Source organism: Aplysia californica, unplaced genomic scaffold (genome assembly GCF_000002075.1).
Source record: "Aplysia californica isolate F4 #8 unplaced genomic scaffold, AplCal3.0 scaffold00074, whole genome shotgun sequence".
Classification (NCBI taxonomy): domain Eukaryota; kingdom Metazoa; phylum Mollusca; class Gastropoda; order Aplysiida; family Aplysiidae; genus Aplysia; species Aplysia californica.
The window spans coordinates 836,098-859,864 of record NW_004797344.1 but is presented as its reverse complement, the minus strand read 5'-3'; the positions used below and the strand labels follow the sequence as shown (position 1 = coordinate 859,864).

The 23,767-nt window shown below is 38.6% G+C and overlaps 1 protein-coding gene across 2 annotated transcripts; it reads right to left on the bottom strand.

Annotated features, from left to right (window-relative positions):
- Positions 1 to 1,253: 1,253 nt before the first annotated feature.
- Positions 1,254 to 23,621, bottom strand: LOC101853771 (ubiquitin carboxyl-terminal hydrolase isozyme L5). 2 transcript variants are annotated; one of them, XM_005094034.3, is made up of 12 exons: positions 23,487 to 23,621; positions 17,713 to 17,776; positions 16,972 to 17,077; positions 15,853 to 15,978; positions 13,515 to 13,576; positions 12,851 to 12,981; positions 11,955 to 12,021; positions 10,624 to 10,723; positions 9,501 to 9,593; positions 6,985 to 7,083; positions 4,797 to 4,864; positions 1,254 to 3,914 (listed from the first exon to the last, which is right to left on the bottom strand). In XM_005094034.3, the coding sequence occupies exons 1-11, from the start codon at positions 23,557 to 23,559 to the stop codon at positions 4,802 to 4,804; spliced, it is 984 nt and encodes a 327-aa protein (XP_005094091.1). In that variant the 5' UTR covers positions 23,560 to 23,621; the 3' UTR covers positions 1,254 to 3,914; positions 4,797 to 4,801. The 2 variants fall into 2 exon arrangements, with proteins under 2 accessions (XP_005094091.1, XP_035824562.1); XM_035968669.1 differs by lacking the exons at positions 1,254 to 3,914; positions 4,797 to 4,864 and adding an exon at positions 5,854 to 5,949.
- Positions 23,622 to 23,767: the final 146 nt, after the last annotated feature.

Sequence of the window (23,767 nt, the reverse complement as noted above, 5' to 3'; positions counted from 1 at the left end):
GGTTGTATCTGCCTCTAAGATACAATTTAAAAAACAAAGAAACCCTACACAAAAAAACCAGCAATACAAAACCTTTTGACCAATAAACTAGGTTATTTTCTCATTTCCAAGTCTTTCACGTTTTCTACTGACAGATGCTTTCACGAGACTTAACAATGGTAAACATAGTGTGGACTACCCCTTTTGTCCTCCACCATTCAAACTTTCTCAGTCTCTGTCTCATTAACTATGCAGCTTTCTCATTTATGTCAATGGTTTTTCTCCACAGCAAATGATGAGAAATAGGAAGTGTTTTGCTGTGGGTCCTTTGTTACATTGCCTTGCTTGACTTGAGTATGTTTGAACCCAGCTTTTACAAATGCTTTGATATGATGATGTCATTGTATTCTGAGGACATGGAAACCTACATTAACCTTGTAAACATGGCTATGCCCTTTTGTTTTTACTAGCTCTGTACAGAATGAAGGTAATGTATCTACTTAAAATGTTTTCCAATAAAGACATTTTCCAAATAAACCCTTCACCTCTGTTTTGTTTGAACATACTTTCCTTTGAGTGTAGTAATCATATTATTATTATTACTACATACTATTATTACTAAAGAATTTAAAAAGCAGGTCAAAATAAAAGACATATTTTACCAGTTTTCCACTTTTAACTCACATTCCACGGAGATGGGACAGTTGCAACTCTGCGACACATCATAGAGACAGTAAAATAGTTCATCATGCAGCGCATAACAAGATTCAATTGTGAGGTGACCTCAGAGCTGCTGCACTTTACGCGTCACAACGTGGTGGAATTGGGCGCTCATCATCAATTTTTAGGCATGTGGAGTTGTTGGTGTCATCTCGAAGTTTGTTCATTTGTCTTGGCTTTGAAGAGAACAATATCCACCTATCTTGTATGAAAGTAGAGATGTTTGTCTAAAGGAGGTAGGGGTAGCATAGTAACTGAGGTAAAATCAGCACAAAAAAAGGCCCCCAAAGTTTAGTAAATTGTAAAGCTTGAGAGTCTTTGGAAACTGCAGATGTATATTTGTTGTGCCTTTGAATAGTGTTTTTAGTCAAATCCACACAGAAATGTGTTTTTGAAAAGACATAAAAGGAACTGAGTCAAAAAAAAAGAAAATGTAAAAATCGGCCAGCACTCAGAAAAAGGCCAGTTTCTTTGATTTCATAGTTTTGACGAGCCCCTGATTTCACCATGCCCCCTCACACAGGCTTCAATAAGTAGACCATAAGACACACAGGGAAATTATGATATGGGCTTTTATTTCAAGAGAATCAATGCAAGAAAAGCAAAGCTTTAAAATGAACAAATTGAAAAGGACAACCATATAAGTTCATAACTCCAGGATGAAGGGAAAGTGAAAAATAGATGAATTAGTGAGTGCAATCTGTGGAAAACACTATGGCAATATTTTCTCTTCTCATCGCATGGACACACATTTTTCCGGACAGCAGATGACACACATAATAGGTTTTAAAATGCAACTTCATGTTTCGCAATAATTGAAAAAAGCCTGACAACGTAACCTGGTCTTTAAAAAAATCTTGACTGCCTTCAAAAATACACATACAAACTAACTGACACAACAAACATACAAAGAAGGGAAAAACAAGAGAAAGCAGAAATCTGAAAGAGTTTAAGACTTGTAAGAAGTACCAACACATTAGTCTATATATCACAGTGGCAGGACCCAAAGCAAAAAATTCTAACCTTAGAGACAAAACTAAAACAATCCTGAAACAGTAATACATTTACGTAACACTTTCATCATTTTATACCTGCACTCATTTGCATCTACCGCAATTGTCAGAGAAGTTTTAGAGAATTAATAACATTCGTCTCCGCTATAACTTAGATTGGGAACCTCCCCCCAAAAAACTCTCCAACAACCCCATATTCTATAGGGAACAACAGCATTTGGCGTATTTCACCCTATAAGTTAACTTTGAAGTCAAAGGTCTCTTACCAACCATTAGGGACTAGTGCAGCGCCTAAATTTTGCAAATCTTTACTACACAAAGACACTAAAGAATGCAAACTTTTCTCGGAGCTAAACACAGGGTAACTGCCATACTGGCTACAAAATTTTTCGGGAGTTGCCATTCATTTTCCACTGACACAAAACAGTGACTGTGTGTCTCCAACATGCACGAACTTGCAAACACACACATTCACATTTCACATACTGCCTACCCTTCATCTACGTATGCACAGACATACATGCACACACAGATATATCTCTAAGGTCACTGTGATTCAGCTATTTCAGTCCGCTACTTATTTCTATAAACATTTTCCTTCACCATTAATAATAAAGAAACATTGAGTTGGGCAAGCGAAAGGGCAAAAGACATCAACTGTCAAAACCCCTCAGATATTCAGCATTTGCAGATTCTAAAAAAGCATGCAAGGCAAAACTTATTGCAGGAATGACTTCAAAGATGGGTCTCAAAGAAGTGGAAAAATTAAACTGTGCCAAACTCAGAAGGACTGAAGGAGCTCTGAATACCAATGATGATAGTGATAGAAACCAGACCCTCACGGTGGTATGTTCTAACAGGTGGCAGCGAAAGCCAATCTCGATTTTTCCCTGGTCAAGACTGCCCCGCTTCAATATAAGTAAGACCTCCAATTCCACCATACCTACGTGTTCGCACTGAACACTGTAGGAAGGAAACAAGCTGAACAAATACAACAAATACAGAATAAAATGAACTTGTAGACCTTATCTGGATGGAATATCAAAATGCGGAGAACAAAATTTCATTTCCGTCCTAAGGCAATTTACAACTTTCTAAAATTCCCAGGACATTCCCAGGGTCTCAAGCAAATCTTACTCAAATCTGCAGGTCATTCTCAGGGACTTTGGGATCCTGCAGCCTGGTTGTCACCCTGGAACAATCTTACCAAATGCAGTCAATCTTGCTGCATGACTCAAATACCCCAAAAAATAAAGTGATGCGGAGCTACCTACAGTATCTGCAAAGGAGCACGATCATGTCATTCCCAGTAAGAGCTGGTAACCCACTGTCATACAACACCCTGCCGATACATGCCACACAACCCTTTAGCACCTCTTGCAAGAACAATTGCACTACTCACGAGCTACACACTTAGTAAACGACAAAGACAAAAACAGTCAGGTGGAATTCCAGAGAGACACAAAATCATTGACTATGCACTACATTAATGAGTGAATCACAAGTAAGGAGTGTTCAGTGGCTCTAAAAATTTGACTAGCAGTTAAACATGAGGTTAACTTTTTCTCTTACCCTTCTCAATTTTTACTCATCTAGTTCTTCAGACGACCAAACTTTTCACTTTCTGACCTCCTTCACTGCTTAGGAGGCACATATATTATGCCCCAACTTGGAATCATAGAACAGCATTGCAACCAAAAATGTCCCCTCCTCCCAACCAAACATTTGGCATTATTTTCTAAAGGATGTACAGCAGGAATAAAAATGTATTTTCCAAAGGACAAAAATAATAGAAATTCAGGTTTTGGAGCTCCAATGAGAAAGGTGAATTATATAATTTTCAACTTGACAGACTTTGGTCAGAGAATAACACGAAATAATAAAGTTAGATAATACAACTTGAACACTTTCATTTCTACCCCAAGTTATGAACACTATGGGTTGCTTTCTAAAAGGCTGGGCACTCTTTAAGTCATCTCAAACATCATGACAATGAGAAGCAGAACCATTCAGTTGTGAAGCAGGGAAACATTTGGGCGCAAAGTAACTGTAACAATTGACAAATCATCTACACACACTTTCAATTCTTTCATCCCAACAATATCAAAAACACATGGTCCATGGCAAACAACAAAGAGCCACGGAAGAACATGACTCTTCTTCACTCTCCCTCACATCACTTCTTGAGATTCAGTCTTCCCCCTGAGGAAATAGAAGAAGGAACAAATGAAAAAAACAGAGTCAAACAGTATGGGTTTTTTGGTAAAGAGATGAAATCCTCAGCAAACAAGGCCCAGTGAATTATGGAAAAGCAAAAACACAGGGAGGGACCACATTTCAAGATCAAAATAATAACATTGTGTGGCAAACCCTGTTAACTTAACTCTTAAAACATGGAATGACGCTCGCAGCATTCGTCGGGAAATCCTGCACCCACAAAAAAACTGTCAGCATTCATCAGTATTTTTCAGTATCTCTACCATTATTTCTTCCTAAACTTTTACACAATAAATAGAAGTCATACATTCATGATTTCTATACTTTCAGCTTCTGCCTGCAATTAACTTTGATGCGATGCATGACATGACTATATTCCTATACGTTCTGTGTATAGGTTCTACTGAAGAGTAAAAATTTCACAGGAAAAAAAAAATTACCCAAAACATGCTCAAAATATCCTGTTCAACAAGTTAAACACTATTTTAGAAGACAAACTAGACAGAATCTTAGTCTAGAAATAATGACAATAATGTCAGGTACACAGGGCAGAGTGTTTTATTATTCATAGTTATCAGCCCACTGCAATTTTATAATAAATACATAAACGCACCAAAAAGTAATATGCATGGCTTTATATTAATCCCTCCCCACCCCCCACCTTTCACTGAAGCATCAAAGTGTATTGTAAACTATAATAAAAAAGAGCAGGAGTTACAGGTTTCAAATTTCATGTGTACAATTTCAATCTCTGCTATCACTTCGCACAGAGCATTAGTAAACCCCACTCAGATCCCCCGCGTGCCCGAGTGAAGTGCCTGACCACTACACCCCACACACCCGTCCCCTAACGTACGAGATACTCACAGTCACTATTTGGTCTCCATGCTCTGTTCTTCTCGCCCCTTCTTTTTCTTCGCTGCTGACTGCTTGGCCTGAGGGAAAGAAGTAGGATCAGCCTGATACTAACAAATAGTACATTGATATAAAAAGAGACCTGAATGCGGTGCAGCACTACACCATATAGCATCCTCAAAAGACTCAATGTATAAGTGAAGTTTACTGCACCATTGACATATACAAAGGTGGGAAACAGTGACCATTTGGAAAGGAAATCTCGATAACTATGACACAGACAAGCACAACACAGATCAGCTACAAATTTCAAGTTTCAAAGGAAACCGGAACTACATAGGCAAGAATGGTTTCCACATTGGAAAAATTGTTTTTTGGTTAATATAAGGTATTTTACACCACCATCGACACAATTTAGATTTTTTGGGAGGCAAGCTTCCGACCCTGCCTGTCTGGGCCAACCTAGGCTGACAGGGATAGTACATCCCAGGAGAAAGACTAACACTCGACAAACATTTCTCCCCATTCATGAATCAAACTTTGGTTTTCTGCATACAACTGTGAAGCGCCCAACTGCTACACCACAGACGCCAGATGTCCTGATTCAGGAACAATGAATAAGAAGCAGAGCTGAATCCTAGGGAATATCAACTTTGAAGGTAGCTTCTTAAGATAATAGGATTCTTCTTCCCAATTATGTGAACAGCACAACTAAATTACAAAGCCAAGTTCCAGCGAGTAAACTTGTACCAATCATCATGTTACAGAAATCTTCTCAGATGCACATGCGAAGGCAAGTCATGTTTTAGCCTATGTCTCCTTATGCGCAATGCAGCGTATAGTCGCGCTTGACAGTCACTAGTTATTAGTCACAAGGTGTATATCCTTATGTTCGACCACATCGCGCCAAAATTTTCAGTTGTGTGAAACAAGAGCGACAAAACTGTCTCCTTATGTGCAACGCGATATTTCGACTGGTTAAGCCCTGGCACGACTGGCAATTCAGAGAAGAGAGACAGAGGTAAATTTTAATGTCAAGATGGACAAGGAAGTACACAAGTCAGTCAGATGTGAGTTCTACGAGCCGCTGACATTTTTTATTCCGTACATGGCCAATCCTGAGTAAGTCCTCCTCCTCTTTCTCCTCCTCCTCCTCCTACTCCTCCTGACCATTTAAAAAAAAAAAAAAAAAACAAGATTAGATACACAAACGTGCGTTGGGTGGAATTGAAGATGAACATACTATACACACACACATACACACACACACACCACACACGGTGTGTCGACTGTCACTCCTTGGCTAGGTATTTTGACCAATGGTGATATTCTAAACCTGCCACACCCCCAGTCTGTCGCATGCGACGAGACCCTCGATCGCTACATGGACTGATCACAGGCAATAGTCGCACGCAACTAAACATAGTGTCGCGTATAAGGAGACAGTTTCTTTATAATCTTACTTGATTGATTTATAAGAGGCAAGGACCACACGCAATGCGATGTTGCATTCCACATAAGGAGACAAGCTTTTACACCCATGTCAACAACGCATATGTTGGCGTGAAAGAAGGCTTCTGATTGGTCACATAAGATGTAAGCAATAGGTTAAGCTAAGTGTCTAATGATCTACTGTGCATGTGCAATCGATGGTGCCTTGGAAGAGAGTAAATACCCTCCGTTGCGGGAGAACAATGCCGAAAGCCACATCAACGAGGACTGTTAGCTTGGCAGTATGAATCCAAGTTTGTTCATTAATATGTTCGTCGAAACCAAGTAATTTTTGTCGATTTTAATGAATTTTTTAAAAAAGGGAATCCATCTCCTTACACTAAATCCAAATTTTCGTTGAATGGAATTTCTTTGTATCAAACTTCCACTGTACATCGATAAGAAGGAGGAGAGATAAGTGCAATATATGTTTGATGGGAGAGAAGGAGCTAACCACACTATATCGCCTGCCAACAACATACTTATGGGCTATTGTTTATTTTCTAGGCAAAGCGATCTAAACGTTTAGTACCTGGACACAAACCTAGATCAAAGAGTCAAACAATGACTATGAGGCCCAACTGGATGCTGGATGTCTAAAAAAAAAATTTTTACGATTCTGACAAATCTCACAAAGTTACACAGAGTAAAAAAACAACAGAGCAGTCTGCATACTGCCAAGAATCTATGACAACAACCCAAGACATACCGTTTCTATAAGGGGAAGAAGCTGTTTATCCTCTGCCAGAATCTTTAAAAGCTCCATGATAAAGGGGAGGTAGTTGTGTTTCCTGCGAATGTTTTCAACCTGCATGGGAAACGAAAACACATAAAGATTACAAGAAATTATGCTTCATACATCAGAAAGAGAAAATGAAAGTGAATACTCACCTTGAGAAAACTAAATAAAAACATTAGTACTTACGAATTTTAAGATGGAATTCAGTAGGAAAGAGATGGAAGGGAAGACCTAAAAGTACAGGAAGAAAGATATGGATTCAGATATAAAAGATAGGATGCGGATGGAGAGAAGTGAAGACTATGGCCCAGGATACAGGTAGATGGAGAGCTCTTGTTAGTGGCCTATACTGCCACGCAGGATGAGAAATGATGATGATGATGATGGTGTGATGATAATACTTCATACATTCTTGACTAAACTCTATAAAATTGTTGGTGTAATAGAATTAGTGAATTACACCAACAATTTTTTCAAACATTTATTAAACACTTTAAAACCACTGAAAGGAAAAGAATCAAATGTTAACACTTTTGCAACTTCACTGGGTCTTTAAAACACACAAATTTAAGCAAAACCTATATTACTGATAACTGGACCAGCATTATAATAATAAAAATATTTATCATCATCATCATCATCCAGTGCCAGATCTGTGACAGATATCGGCGATCATGGTTTTTCCATTCATTCCTTTGCTCGGATGCTCTCAAAAAAGCTAAGTTTCCTTGATCTTTCCCTGTTATCCATTGTTTAGGTTCCTCAAGTCCGTTGTTCTGGGCCTACCCCTGCCTCGCTTGCCCTCAATTTTGCCAGTGAGAGCTAGATGTTCAAGACACTTATGTCTATTCAGGTGTCCCAAAAACTGTATTTGTCGTTTCCTGAATGTTTTTAACATTGAGGGTCCCACGTGGGCTTCATCAAGCACTACCTCATTTCATTTCTTTTCCTTCCACGATACTCTTAGCAGTCTCCAAAGAAACCACATTTCTGTTGCTCCTATTTTATTTTCACTGTCCTTAGTGATTGTCCAGCATTCACAGCCATATAGAAGGGTTGACCAAACATAGAATTTCAGGACTTTCATTTTGGTGTTCATAGAGATGTTTCTATTTTTCAGGATTGGGCTTATTTTATTGAAACTATCCTTAGCCATTGCAGTTCTCCTTTCTATTTCTGTGGAGCAATTGGCATCAGATGTTATCATATATCCTAGATATTTAAACTGTTGGACGTGTTTGATCTTTTCACCTTTGCTAAAGAGATTACAACTACGGTTTGCTGCTTTTTTGGATATTACCATGCATTCTGTTTTCTTTACATTCAACAATAATCCTTTACGTTCACTTTCAGTTACAATAGTATCTAGAAGCAATTGAAGGTCCTTTTCGGAGCCTGCTATTAAAACTGTGTCATCTGCATACCTGATGTTATTAATATTTTCTCCATTTACTTTGAGGCCTGGATAGTCTTCTATGTTTCTAAAGATTGTTTCACTGTACATGTTAAAGAGGTCTGGTGACATAACACATCCTTGCCTCACTCCTCGCCTAATCTGCTTATATTCACTGGATTCTCCATTAATTCGTACAGCAGCGTTTTGGTCCCAGTACAAATTTCTGATAGTTCTTAGATCTTTTCCATCTAAGTCTAGCTTTTCCAGTATTTTAAACAGCTCATCATGTCTAACTTTATAGAACGCCTTTGAATAATCTATGAAGCATAAATACAGATCTTTCTGTGCTTCAATACATCTTTTCATTAACAATGTTAAGGTGAATATAGCATTTTTCGTGCCCTTATCAGGAACAAAGCCGAATTGTGTTTTAGATATCATCATCATCATAATCATAATAATTATTGTAATTATAACAATAATCATAAATATATCATCTTGTAAATTAATTTCCAGCAGACATCAAAAAGATGGGACTGACCACTGACAATACATTAAATACCTTTAAAAAAATCAGCTCTCAGTCTTCACAGCCACAGGCTGACTCATGAAAAAAATGAGGAAATCTTCATCTGCCAGTGGTAAAAAATTCTAAAGCTCACACCTGATCATGTGACTGGACCTACTATAAAGTCAGGCCTTTAAAAAAGCCCCATTAATACACAAACCCTTTCTGAACCACATATGAAAATAAATGTCCCCCTCTTCCCCACAGTCCCCAGTCAGTAAAAAAAGGGAAGAAAGGGTGAAAATTTAGCAATTGTATTTACAATCTATTAAATTATCAGACAGGAAAGCAGAAATGTTTTTAAATTACAACTTATCATTACTGACATTAACAAGTAACTTCTAAAGGCGACACAAAAAATATAAAGTGTCTGGACCATTAATAATCCACTACACCCAAAAATTAATAATTTCATTCAAAGCTATTTTGCATTTTCAGCAATTTTACTTTACCACAAATTATGAATCGAATTGTCTTAGTATGGGCAAACTCGACCTAGAGAGTCATCTCAGCACAACAAACCTTATAGCGAAGCTCCTTTTTCTCTTCCTCTGCTATCATTGTAGTCAGTCTAGAGATCTCTGATGCTATATCACTAGAATCAATGCCACTCGTCTGAAAGCATATACACAATCAGTAAACAGATAATAAATCTACAATTCTGTGCAGATTTCACCACAGTGACATGAAAATACTGTCTCATCCGACATCAGTATAAGAGAACGGCAACTTTGAGAAAACAGAATAATAACTGTCTTGAATGACAACAAAAAACAAACAAAAAAACCCCAGAGTATAGCAGGATTTCACTGACTGATACAACAAACAATCATTCACATTTTTTAATGACCCACACTAGAAAGACATCTAAGAAGAAAAGAGTAGATACATCTGTGTGGTTTTTACATCACAATACCTTGCCTTAGACAGGAGAGCCAAACAGCAGTAATTGATCATAAAGCCATGTCCAGAGACGGAAGCTGACTTTAGTTTTAAAACACTTTTCCCACAGAAGGGACATTATTTTTTAACAACAAATATTTCTAAGGTCCCTATTATTAACCCACAACCGTATGGTTTTGCTAGTAGGGATAGTAATAGTAGAGCCTACACACCATTTTGCTTTCTCTTGTCACGTGCACACCAAACGTACTGGCCAAACCACGCTGATTGATAACACAATAGGAACAGTGTGTGGTAACATAGTACACTTCATCCGCGTCAAAAGGGGATCAACCAATGTACTAAGCCACAAATCACTTTTCACAAGATGATTTATGTCCAACCAAAAGATAAGGCCTTTAGCACTCTTTTGGTACTGATTTCAGTGCAGGAACAACTGCTAAAGGAAAAAGTTTTTTTCTCTCACTTGAAAATGGTTGCTTTCAGCGTTCAGGAATATTTGAAAAGCTTGCTGACTGCATATATCATATAAAGAATCAGAAGGAGAAGGCATTGGTAGACAACTTGCCAAGAACCCACCCGAGACTAATAGGACCAAAAATAATATCAATCCTATGTAATTTGACAGTTAAACAGTGCACATAAAATCCAAAGTCTAAGTTGAAAAAAAATAAATGAAAAAAAAAAGAAATTAATTAAAATACCCAATCAATAAAATATCTTTACACTCAGAATTACAGACCTCCATGATAGAAGTCAGTTCTTGAAGGCGACAAGAAAAGGACCTCTTTCTGTCCGAAACTACAGCCATCAGGTTGAAATGAATCTCATCGGCACTGTACCTGGAAGCCAACAGACACAGTTGTTACAGCAAGTCACAATATTAACCTCAACACTGACCCGCAGATTGTCTAAAAGAGGGAAAACAATGGACCTCTCCATAAGCCACAAACTTCAAAGAAAAGTATAAAAATTATATTATTATGATTTATTTCTTTGAAAAATAATGGCAGAAAATGAGGCTTTAAATTAAGTGTCTCATCTCAAAAGAAGCAGGCATTATGTCAAAAACAAATGTTTCTGTTTCTCAACATCTTCTATCAAGATATAAGTGCTGGTAAATATGAATTTTCCATGAAGGTGTGGTAGCTTTTCTTACCCTGATTAAGTAGACTTTGTCAAAAATTCTAGGACGTAATATCAATATGTTGAAAAGTTTACACTAGACACCAACATCAGACCAAAACTCTACTCTGTTCAAGAATAATAACTATAATACTGAAGGACCAAACGAGACAAGGCAAGACAATCAATTCAAAACAAGCAATGATAAAAAAGGTGAACTCTGACTACTATCCTTTCTCTCCTTAGCCGTCGAACACCAACATCAAGCCAAAACTTGTCAGTTCAAGATTTAATTTTAAAAGAGAAAGCACCAGTGACCCTTTTGGATGTTTATCGCCGGTATGCCAACGATTACGGAATGAATCCATGCCGCTGATTATGGAAAGAATCAATACCAGCGATCAGGGAGGGGTATATCAATTATGAGCTTAAAACACAGAATTCTGCTGCTAAAAAGGAAGGGAAATCTTCAGTATGGAGTAATGAACTTGCAGACGTCTTTTCTGTTTATGAGCCGTTCCCAGTTCAGCTTTTTTAACTTTGTGGCGGGCGTTTTGAATTTGACAGAATGTTCTACAATTCCACCATAAATTCAGGTGATGAAGAACCATGAAGTGGTGATGAAAGTGCCACTTCACACAACTTACATGCACTCTTATACAAACGTTTTTCACCCAACCTAAAACTTATACTAATATTCAAAAACCATTTCTGAACAAGAGGGTCTTGTGCTTCTGCTAGTTTTTTATAGCCTTTTCCCCAAACAGGATCCGGATCTGTTTTTTAGCGCTCTAGGTAAGGGAGGCCACACTCAAGGGTGTGACAAAACTGGGTGACCACCATCCGAAAGGGTTACAAGATGGAATAGTATTTCAGTCAAGACATACATCTGTCTCTTAAGAGCAGCTGCCCCCTCCTCACTTAAGAGTACTACGTAATAATGCTCACTTTTGCATCCGTTTCTCTATGACTGGGCGCACAACATCAATCCAGTCTGTCTCTGCTGGTATAGCACCTGTCAAATAGAAGAAAAAAAAAATTCAGACACATGCAAATTTACCACAAAGCAATCTTTTTCAAAGCCGTTTTACGGGTTTGTTAGACATCATGTTTTTGGGGGAAATAATAGAACAAAAAGACCTGTTTTATTTTACTCACGAGTCTCAATACTGCCCTAAAGAAGGAATAACCCCCCCCCCCCAAACAAACAAAATTACAACACAGTCCAAAAACAAATTAAAGAATTCTGGATATTAAAATTACTGTACAATCAGAAGTTTTCATATAGTCAGGGAGAGGGCTCTTTAATACAGAGGAAGGGAAGTCTCTCTCCTACAGGATGTCAGTTGGGTTTTTTTGTTTTTTTGTTTTTCAACTTGTTTTGTCACGCTACTTTTTTACATATATCCCACAAGCCTGACCCTAATACACGTAGCATCCCTTTCTCTTTAATACAAATATGTGTGCTGTGGAAAAAGCCTTGTTGTTCTCATGACGCACAAAAAAGGGTAAAATATCTGAAAAAAGAACTTTGGCCATTTAATGCATTGTCTTCTCCAAAAGCTTACTGCTGCCCAGCCATAGGTGGGTGCTCTGGTGTGGTTTGCTCCTTCTTTCTGATTAAACATCTATCTTCCTTATCTCTCCTCCTCCTTTTCCGCGGGTTTCTCTCTGGTAACACCTCTAATCTTCGGCACTTATATGACCTGGTTGTGTTGCAAGTGCCATAAAACTCTTATCAAAACTTTTTAAAACTTACTGCTGTTTGAATGGCAAATGCTCTTATTACAATGCAAACACAAGGGTCACAAAAGAAGAGGAAAGACGAAATCCTTTTTGCTTACCTAAGTCAATTGGACCACTTTTCAATCCATCAAGCTCATACAACCTGCCATCGATGGGGAGGTAGCTTACAAAATGGAACACATCATCATCTTTCTTGGCCAGTTTCTCATCAAACTCAAACATCTGCTGCCTGCGTTTAAAAAGAAAGGATGCTAAAAGATCACTAGTTGGCATAGGACAGAGGCACAGCCCAGCTGTTGCTGGATTGATAAGAAACACAACAACAACCACAGCGATAACAATAAAAAATTATGTAGTGCTTGGAAAGCACAAGGACCAGCAGATAAATAATATCTCCAAAACGATTTGGAAGAAAGGGAAGTGTTGGCTGACTAGAGAATACTGACAGACATAACAATTGGAGGAGGTGACGAGAAAAGACTTAATGCTTAATGGCATATTGAAAAACTTTCAGAACTAACAAGTATCCCAAACTAACACAAAATTCATAGTTTAACTACAGAATTATCAGCATTAAACTGGTCGTCTTGGGGGAGGGGGTGGGGGGTTCCGCCCAAACCTGCAAAGTCTGATAATATAAAAATTGTTCAAAATCTCAAGACGTAATTATACAGTCGTAACCTCTGACGCTCGAACGGATCCTGAAAGCACTCCGGAGCACTTTGCGAGTAAACCACCAACTCCCAAGTAATGTGAACTTACCTGGCGAAGCTGTTGTGAACTTCACGGATTGTATCTGAATTACTCAGGCTCAGTCCTCGCAGCTGAAGAGAAACAAAAGTAGAGTGGGGTTTTCACAATGTCCATATATAGTACAGTTTTGATTGGCCTAGCTAGGAAGCCCCTTTCTGTTTCTCACCTTTGATAGATCAGGTTACAAGTACAAAAAAAAGAACATTTCATAAAACTAACAAGAGGTCAGCCTTGAAACAGCTGTGAAGATGCTAAAGAAAAAAAACGTGATTAAATTAAGAGAATTAACAAATGTCTTTATTGAAAAGTAGTTTCAGAACACTAAAACTGGTTGGGACTGTGAGCTTGTAAAACAGAAACAAAGAAAGAAGCAGCAAAAATAATGATTTACTAGAATGGAAAGCATACAGAATACAGAATAGCATATCAGTACCTCACTCACATACTGACTGAAATCGTCACCATGTAAGTTCTTTAAAAAATTGTAACATTTTTCAAAAGAATATTTGATATATGTAGTCTCTTTGCTCCTAAATGACAATGAAAGACAAAAGCAGGAAAATTTCAGTCCACAAATCTCATCAATAAGAACGATATTTGATTGACTGAATAATTAGGCAACTTCTACACATAGTGCAAAAGAAGAATACATACATAAAAATACAGTTGAGTAATGGTTTACAGAAAGTAGAAACTGAACACTTCCCAGGGGCAGTGCCACTGACTGAAGTGTCTTTAGGCCATTCCCAAAGGGGGGACATTTCTTGTTCAAGCATAGTAGAATTGTAAATGGGCTGACTCATGTCACGCTCATAACTGTGCCTGATCTACAACAGGGAACTGCTGCTTTTTCTTTTTTGATCCTTACTATTGTCATTTTCCTCTACTTCTTTTGTATGTTTGTCACTCTCTTGTAACCTGCTATTTTGGAGTGCCTTGATAGTCGAAGCAGACCTTGTGCTGTTGAAGCTAGAGAGGTGAACAGTCTAAGTCTGATTCCCTGTAAAGACTTCTCTGTTGACACCCACCCCTTGGCGCTCATATGACCGTATGCAGTTGCGAGCGCCGTAAAACCCTCTACTATAAAAAAAAAAGAAAGAAAGAAACTGAACATGAAGTAAAAGTAACTGACCACACTACAGCATCAAACAAACCCACTGGGAATAAACGATTCTGAAGAGAAAAAAAAATTACACAATATTGCCAAATACATAGCTGCCACTCAGGAATTTTAAAAAGGAGGAAAGTCACTCGAAGGCGGACGTGCGCTCTCCGAAGGCCGGAGTAAAACCAGTGAGATCCAGAGGCAACATACTGGAAAGTCTAGCCTATGGTTTTGGAAGGGAAAACTGTCATATTGTTAACCATAGGCGACTGAATTAAAATTTTTTAATTTTTTTTAAACAACAAAAAAACAATAAAGGCACTAAGTTGACTAACAAGCATTCGAGTCAATTTGACAGTTTGGACTTGGTGACTACAAACCCAGTGTTTTTTTGCCAGCTGGTGTCTCATAAAAAGATTTCTTTCACTGTAAAATTGTACATCGATGTAAAGCAGTATCGGATCAAGAAGGAAGGCACTCCTGTACAATTGCGGTCCCGTTTGCACTTAGTGCCCTTGTAGTGTGTTTCTTATTTAGAGATCTAAACAGAATTAAAAATATAGCCTAGGCTATCTAATCTAGATCTAAAATCTAGATATCTAAATATGTGTAGATCTAGATTATATCAAGAGATAGATTATCTAGACAATAGCCGCCATGTAAACAAACGGGACCGCAATTATACAGGAGTGCCGCGGGCCGCGATTTCTTTCGCACCAAACGCAAAGTGCAGTAAACGGCTAGTTCAATTTTCTAATGAACTTTACAAGTCGCACACCGGCTGCTTCTTTTTCATTCCAGCTCTTTTTATTTTTGCATTCTGCATCAATTTCTCTCGAATTTCCGCTGTTTTCAATGAAAACTCGGCGCCCCAACGTGCCGATGCCCGATCAAAACTGTGTTGCTCCACAACAATAAATAATGTGAAACTAGCGCTGGGCCCGCTGGGCCTAGAAGAACGGAAGTACAAAGCTACGGGCGGATATGCGCAAGACGCGTTTTCGTCTCTCTCCCAGTTCGGTGTTTTCCGCGGGTAAAAAAAAAAAAGTATTGAAATTTGCGACCGAGAGTGGTCCAGCGGAGGAAGGAGAAAAGTAGCGGGAAAAGCTAGATGCAGCAGAGTTTCCGCTGTTTAGCCAGAAAGTGGCAGCTATGCAAATATGAAAACAAAACAAAATAATCATAGCAATAACAATTAAACAATTAACATAGTTCAACGCCTTTCCAGTAAGCCTTCATTACCCCTGGATCCAGATCCTGGGAGAACTCCTTGAAGTTGGTGAGAGTGTCCCCAAGTTCCAAGTCCTGATGTGTGCAGTTCAGCAATATGCTTAGAATAGCCTGTGTGGCACAAGCATTATTGATCACCTGCACAAAGAAAGAAACAGGCCATGCTCATCACCTCAAGTAATTGATCGTCATGATTATGAAATTATTCTGCATGTATCTTTCTCTGACCTGACAACACCTTTCCACTCAATCCTACAAGATGGGTGAGGAATTTGCCAAAACATATTAATAATAATAATAATAATAAATTGCATTTAAAAGTGCATTCCACAAGTAAGTGCTCAATGCGCTGTACAATAATACAAAGAGCATATACAGTGCACAGCTCCTCTAGTAATCCTCTCTCCCTCTCTCACTCTGTCTGCCTCTCTCTCCCTCTCTTCCTCACTTTTTCTCTCTATCTCTTTCTCTCCAGTACATCCTTGAGTAAAGATAATCCCACAATATTTTGATGATTATGACCCTCTCTCACGTTTATGCGCTCATTGTCTTATCCTTTTCGCTTTTGATTCAGATAAATTTAAAAAATCATTCACCTCAAGAGGAATGCCCCCAGAATATATTTTGAATGCATAGAGGATTACAGGAGCAGCCATTTTTGTCCAACATTTTTTTTCATGGTTACTTTGTCTAAAACTGGTACACTGATTCATCAAATCACTAATCATTCAAGAAAGCATTTTTTTTTTCAGTGCAGAGGACAGTAGCTTTTTTTTTTCTTCTTCTAACAACAAATACTACTTCAAATAATAACGGCTTTTTCTCTTGCAATAAATAGCACCTCACATAATAACACTATTCTGAGCTGCTGTATATTTATGAGAACAAAAACCTGTGTCTACGTGACAAATTATTGCAGTCATGTTGGCAAATCTATATCTCAAGAGCAATGTACTTCTGCACTCTTTAGTTTTTATTAGAAACTACCTCTCATAAATTGTTGCTACTCCCTGCTTTCCCATATTTATACAAGTGTAGACAATCAATAAAAGAGACTGGAAGCTTTCATTACAACTCCACAGAACTGCTGGAATAAATAAGGCAACGACAAAAACATTGTAAGGAACAAACCTGAGAAGCAAAGAAAATCTTCTCCAGCCTGCTGTCCTGAACGATGGACCCATCAGCCTCTGTGTTTGGAGCCCACTTAAATAAGAAAATAAGTCCATGCACCGGCCTGCAAAGGTGAAAAAATGTGACATAGAGATTGATGCTTTGCTAAGCGTGGTAAGAATAAGTGTGTGTTCAACCACAGATTAATAAAACATAAATTATAGAGTTACTACTCAAAAGTAATCAATCTGTCTTGGTTTTTATTTCTACTTTACAAAGGAAAACAAAACGTTGACCTTATTTCCCAAAGAATTTTAGTCTGATATTAGTCATTACAACATGAACTTCAAACTAACAACAAAAAATTTGTTCACAGAAAATCAACTTACAATTCTGAGATTACACTAAATTTCAGAATTTGTAATGGGTAGGGTGGGGTGAATAGTGAATGGAGAAAGTAAAATTCTCAGTTAAGAAGTCAGACCAGATAATCCACACAACTGGCTCCCACTTTTTTTTGTGTTTTACACAATCTTATCAAAACATATTTCAAAATCATTTGGTAGCCTGGCTGCTTTATAACTTTGCTTGTAAGGGCCAACCCTTACTGAGTGGAAAGCACTATTCCTGCAGGCAAAAGCTGACACACTCATACTTAACAAACTGCTTGCTACAAAACAAACATCACACAGCACAAACTTCAAAATAAATTATTTAATTGCATACAAAAGTCATACAACTATATAACTAGCAGCTCACTTCAAGGACTCAAAACTCTCAGGGTCAAGACTCCAGATCTCCTCTACTTGAACACCACGACAACCTGGAGATAAATAAACAAAACTTTAGTGGAAACCATTTTAAATATCACTGGCTAACAAAATTAAGCTGTTTTTCTGCAGCATTGAGTTTGAGACTTGATTTATCTCAGTAATTTGCAGTCGTTGAAACCAAAAACAATATTAGTATTAGTTTTACTCTATCCCGTCTTCAATCATGACAAGACTTTTTTCTATTTTGTAACCATTATAATTATCTTCGCAGTACGCAACTGAATTTGCCCCTATGATAACAAATGCCTTCCTTGTTTCAAACAACAACAAAAAATGACAAGAAAAAAATGTGAGACATCGAAGCTTTTTGATATAATTTAATACAATACTATTTATATTATAATATAAATCATGTCAATACTCAATTTCACAGCGGCAATGGGTTACAACAGTAAGAAGAAGTAAGTATTTAATTCAGGGACAACATGTTCATCATGACAGAAACTTTCTTTTGAAACATTGTCTGGAGTGAAATAGGTGTCTAGATCTAAAATTAAATTTTTACTTAAATTGCTTTAAATAACAAGCATAGAGGAGTAAATTCTAAAAACTGTTTTTTTAATTTTTTTAATCCCTTGATAAAAATATAAAGATATAGGGATTTTTTGTTACAAAATTCTGTGGGACTTTTTAATATTAGAAACTTCGCTTCATCATGTGATTTACAGTGCAGAGAATCTAATTCTGCTTTCACTTTTTTAACTGATTCCGTCCATTCGGCCGCTGACAGCGGCTCTGAGTTTTTCCGCTGCCTCCATTCGGCCGCTGTGAGCGGCTCAACGAAATCCGAAACAAAGGTGCACTCTTTAACATAGTTCCTACTTTTTAAGTTGTCGAAAGGAAGTAGAACTTGTAAACAAACCTGACCTCAATCTCTGAGCGCCAATATCGATCGAAACTCCGCGAAATTTTTGCAAAAATCGTTGTTTTGTTGTTGCGATGTAGGCTAGATCTAAGGGTCAACAACACGGAGCCTGGTATAATAAAAAGGCTCTTCAAAGAAAGATATTCAACTAAATTTGTGAAATTCTTGCATAAATGTGTGCTACGGTGATATCGCTACAATGTTGTGTTGATTCCTATGGATTGTAAGGACTTGTAGAGCTGAGAAAATGCGGTAAGTCGAAATTTTCGAAGAGCTGTTGCGCAATTTTTTTTTCTCATTCGTTTTTGTCAGAAGGAAATTGTAATACAAACAGATTATAGGTCATTGTTATTGATATAAACAGATTTTTCTATTTATTCCCATCAGTTTGGTATATGACAATACATATTAGAGTGACTTAGAGCTTCACAGTAATGCGTTAAATAGATGCACCCCAGGTCTAAAACTGAGCAGGGAAAAATAACTCTGTCCAGAGCCTGAAAAAATCATGGACGGAATCAGTTAATGTCTTTAAATTACTTTGGATCTTTGCTCAAAGACTTTAATGTTTGCATGACATGAAAATTTGTTGAATTCCGCAACATAGCTTGAACTGCGACCGATCACCTCTTCTACAACTTAAAGAAAGCAGTATCAGCAAAACATGCAATGAAGTCTTAACTGTAGTGCTTCCACCAGCTGAAGCTGAAAAGTAAGGAAAATTGTGCCGGGGGTCTGGGTCCAGGGACGGCGTCCCGGTGGGGGTTCAGGGGGTGAAGCCCCCAAAGAAATTTAAATTTAGTGCTTTTAGAGGGTTGAAAATGTCATTTGCCCGAGCCTGTTTGAAGAGATTGCCAACAACCCATACTATCTATTTTTTCACCAAGATATTTTGTCTTGTTTGATTTCTTCACCAACATATATCTTTCCATTGATGGCAATGTTTAAAAGCAGGTTCCGCTTCTATTGCTACTATAATTCAATTAATTTGTCATCGCACCATTGATAGAAGGCAAACCTGGGAATAATGAATAGATATACAATACAGTTACACATCTGATTGTCGCACGTCACAATCTCAAAACAATTATTCTTGATTTTAGTAGTTTTATCACAAATTTCTTTCATCGCGGCCCTTGTCGCGTCCGTGCCGTAGAATCTTCGCATTGATAATTTCTCTAGATCTAGAATCTAACCTAGACAATAAATTTGCAAGCAAGTTTCTTTCTGACAGTAATTTTCCGTCTAAGACCACAAGTCCATATATATATACTTGTTCAACACATAGAATTTCCAGCCGCGGCAACAATCCGATGATAGACAGACGGAATGAGGGAATGATAGAAAGGAGGAAAGTGGCACAAAAAGGTCGCCAGATTTTGATCAATCTGCAGATAAAAAATGTGGTGCCGACCAACCTGCAATGAACGCATGGGGCATAGCGGTATATAATGGTCGATGGCAGGAAAAGCGCAATCTGGCAGGTTTTTATAACATAAACTATTGCCGAGAGAATTGCCATAAATATCCGTAACTTATACAAGATGATACGAAGGCGAGTACAGATCTTTGGCTACGGAAGTTCGGTAGTCCTATGCTGTTGCAGGAGATTTTTACGGAGGGAGTTGATAATGATGGAGGAACAAGTACGGAACTAGCAGAAAGTACAGATTTCCGTAAAAATACAGAAGAGAGGAAGCACTGTAACTGGCCTCTATTTAGTTTTCAGCAGGCAATCACATGCCGCCTTGCGATCATGCCGATTCACGTACCTCTCACATGCCGGCAGCTCACGTGTTGAGCTTGTGATCCCGTTTCAAGCTCGAGAGTTTTATTACTGGATGGCCACCTCTACTCTCACCCCGGGCGAGAATAGCGCAGGTGAGTCTTTTGGCTATTCTCACCCGGTGTGCGTTCACCGTTATAGCCCAAGGCCAACCAGTGTAGCGTTCACCGTGAACCACAGAATTCTACACTCTGATTATAACAGAATTGTCGAATTCTGTGCCGTGGACACGTTCCATTACTACTGTTAGCCTAAAAGCGTGCAATTTTGTCTGTGGGCAGTGGAGAGAGAGAGAGAGAGAGAGAGAGAGAGAGAGAGAGAGAGAGGAGAGAGAGAGAGAGAGAGAGAGAGGAGAGAGAGAGAGAGAGAGAGAGGAGAGAGAGAGAGAGAGAGGAGAGAGAGAGAGAGAGAGAGAGAGAGAGAGAGAGAGAGGAGTAGAGCGAGAACTTCCGGGCAAAACAAAATGGTGACCCGCGTAGTTCGTCTCGATTCGAAAAGTTAAATAGCCGTAGCATCTTTGTCTAAGAAGACCAAATTAATTTACTTTTTTGTGTTTTAACATCATTTTTTAACTTTATTTTGGTCAATGTGATAGTCCACACCGATAGACAGTTCAGAAAGAGACAGAGAGAGAGAGAGGGGGGGGGGGGGTAGATCTTGCGAGAACTTCCGGGCAAAACAAAATGGCGACCCGCGTAGTTCGGCTCGATTCGAAAAGTGAAATAGTCATAGTATATAGGCTAGCACCTTTGTAGACGATCAAATTAGCTTACTTTTGTGCTATTATAACATAATTTTTTCTTGGCTTTTATCAATTTGATCATCCACACCAATAGACAGTATTTAGCAAGGCCCACGCAGCGCCGATGAGTGTGACGGAAATCGGGGACTCCCGTATAGGCGCTGCGGGCTTGTTTTACCGGACCCGTTTTCTCACGAAACTTGGCAGCCAATGAGAAAAGAGGTCAAACTTAAGTACGGCTAGACTGCCAGTCTAGCCGTCATTAGCCGTCATTAAGTACGACTAGCCTCTTCCTATTTTGAGCCTGACCTACATCGAGATCTAAACGTTTGATGCGAGCTAAGATATCAAACCTAACAAGTGCAAAACATCAAATTATGGTAAAATTCAGGGGGGCATGCCCCCCTGAAACCCCCCACCACATTTTTTTAGGACAGGGGGGCAAGCCCCCCTGAAACCCCCCTCTCTTGAGGCCTAAACCGGCTTTTATAACAATTGCGGGGTGGGAACTACCGAAAAAGCGCCATCTTTTCTTTGCCTTTATCCATTTGATCATCCACATCGATAGAAAGTATTCCGAAACTAGGAAAAACAGGTCTTGTTTCACGCCGGGTGAGAATATCCTACGGTGGCAAGTCTCACCCGGGGTGAGAGGTCGATCGTATTTCTATTCTCACCCCAGCCGGGTGAGAATAGCCACTTTCCTTCTCTAGATTTAGATCTAGAGTACATCCTGTGGTGCGATATACAGTAAGCGATCTTTTGTGGACATCTCTGGAAGTTACAGGTCGATCTTCATGATTTTTTCACCAGAAGTTAGAAAAACTTCCTCTCTATACGGTGTAGCGTATTACTGTAACAGCAGTTTAAAATTTCTATATGTTGTGGTGGTGTTTGTTTGGTAACGTGTGTCTGGTTTGGTGCGCAAGGTTTCTGGTTTGGTGCAACATATCGTCTGGTTGGGTGCGCAATAGTACCATGTTTACAGCTTTAGATCTAGATCTAGCTCTTTTCTGACACTTTTCATCTTTCTCTATCCTTGCCTAGTCTTCTTTTCCTTGCAAGAAGTTCCTGTACTGACCATAACGGAAGGCCAAGGTCAATTAGGCATGTTCTTTTTTGGAGCTGTGCGCCCCCTAACAGGAGATTTCCTTACACCTTGTGTATGTGTTTTGATAATGGATAAAAAGAAAGGTGCTGTGGACACAAGAAGGGGAAAGAAGAAAACAAGAATAAGACTATACCTAGACTAGTATTTTAGAAGGAAAAGGACAAAAAAGAAGAAGAAAAAGACGTGAAAAGAAGAAATTGAAAAAGAAAGGTGCTGTGGACACAAGGAAGTGAAAGAAGAAAACAAGAATTAGACTATACCTAGACAAGTATTCTTTAAGGAAAAGGGCAAAAAAGAAGAAGAAAAAGACATGAAAAGAAGAAATTGAACATTTTGGAGATTATATTTCCATATTAATTAATTTTGACATGAATACATTAACTGATCATCTTCCAATGGCAATATAATGCATCCAAATGGAAGGAAAACAGTCTGTTCCAGTGCACAATGCAGATCATAAAGAAATAACTTAATAAGTAAAACAAACAAAGGGCCTAGAAGCCACACTATCAATGCCAAATAGCAAAAAAGCCGATATTGCGCACTCAAACGGACTGCCGCTTCAGTGCGCAACCCTATCTGGCATGTTCCTGGGCATTAAGAAGCAGCCTGCGATAGTATTTATCGATTCTAGTATACATTCTACGATACATTAGATCATTAGAGCTAGATTAGCGAGATGTGCTAAATAATCGACTACTCAAGCGCTTAGTAAATTGACCGATACCGGTTACGAAAACCATTAATATGAAGGGGCAAAACTTTCCGACACCGTAGAATCACGTGTGTTGACAGGAACCTCCAAAACGAAAGTGAAATAAGCTGCATTCTGCGCATGCTCACAGAAAGTGACCTCGTTTTCGCTGTTCTTATCCAAAACAAAGCAGGAGACCGGGGGTTGCGCACCCAAACAGTAGCGCGGTGATGCAGGCCTACTCTAGTCTAGAATCTAGATCTAGCCACTTCGAAAGAAAAATATGATGACTGATGACGATGAGCAAAGCAAGGCACGATCAACGAGCCACGAGACGACGAGTCGATGAGAACGCGAGTCAATCAAAATCAATGCGACTATTTTGCTTTGGATGGTCTTGTCCCCCATCATGGCCCGCCCATGGCCCACAGCCCATACATACAAATCTAAGTTCAAACTCTGAGATCAAAAGATCTAGAGAGCCTTTCCTTTTCCAACTTACCAAACCCTTTAATAAGCTCGGTAAATACTCCGGGATCACTTTCTATTAAACACCAGTCGCCTGCAGAACCCATGTTGGCAAGTAGTTTGTCGTTGAAGACGCTGTTTCAAGTCTTTTTGTTTTCAATGTGAGCACTTCCGGTTACAATTTTAATTCCAAATCCTCCATCAAAACAAGAAAGGACGTAATCTAGTTTGTCAGTGTGGACCATTATTTATGGTCCACATAACTAATTTTTTTTCCTCAGATTTTTTATGAAGAAGAAAATACAGACAAGGTAC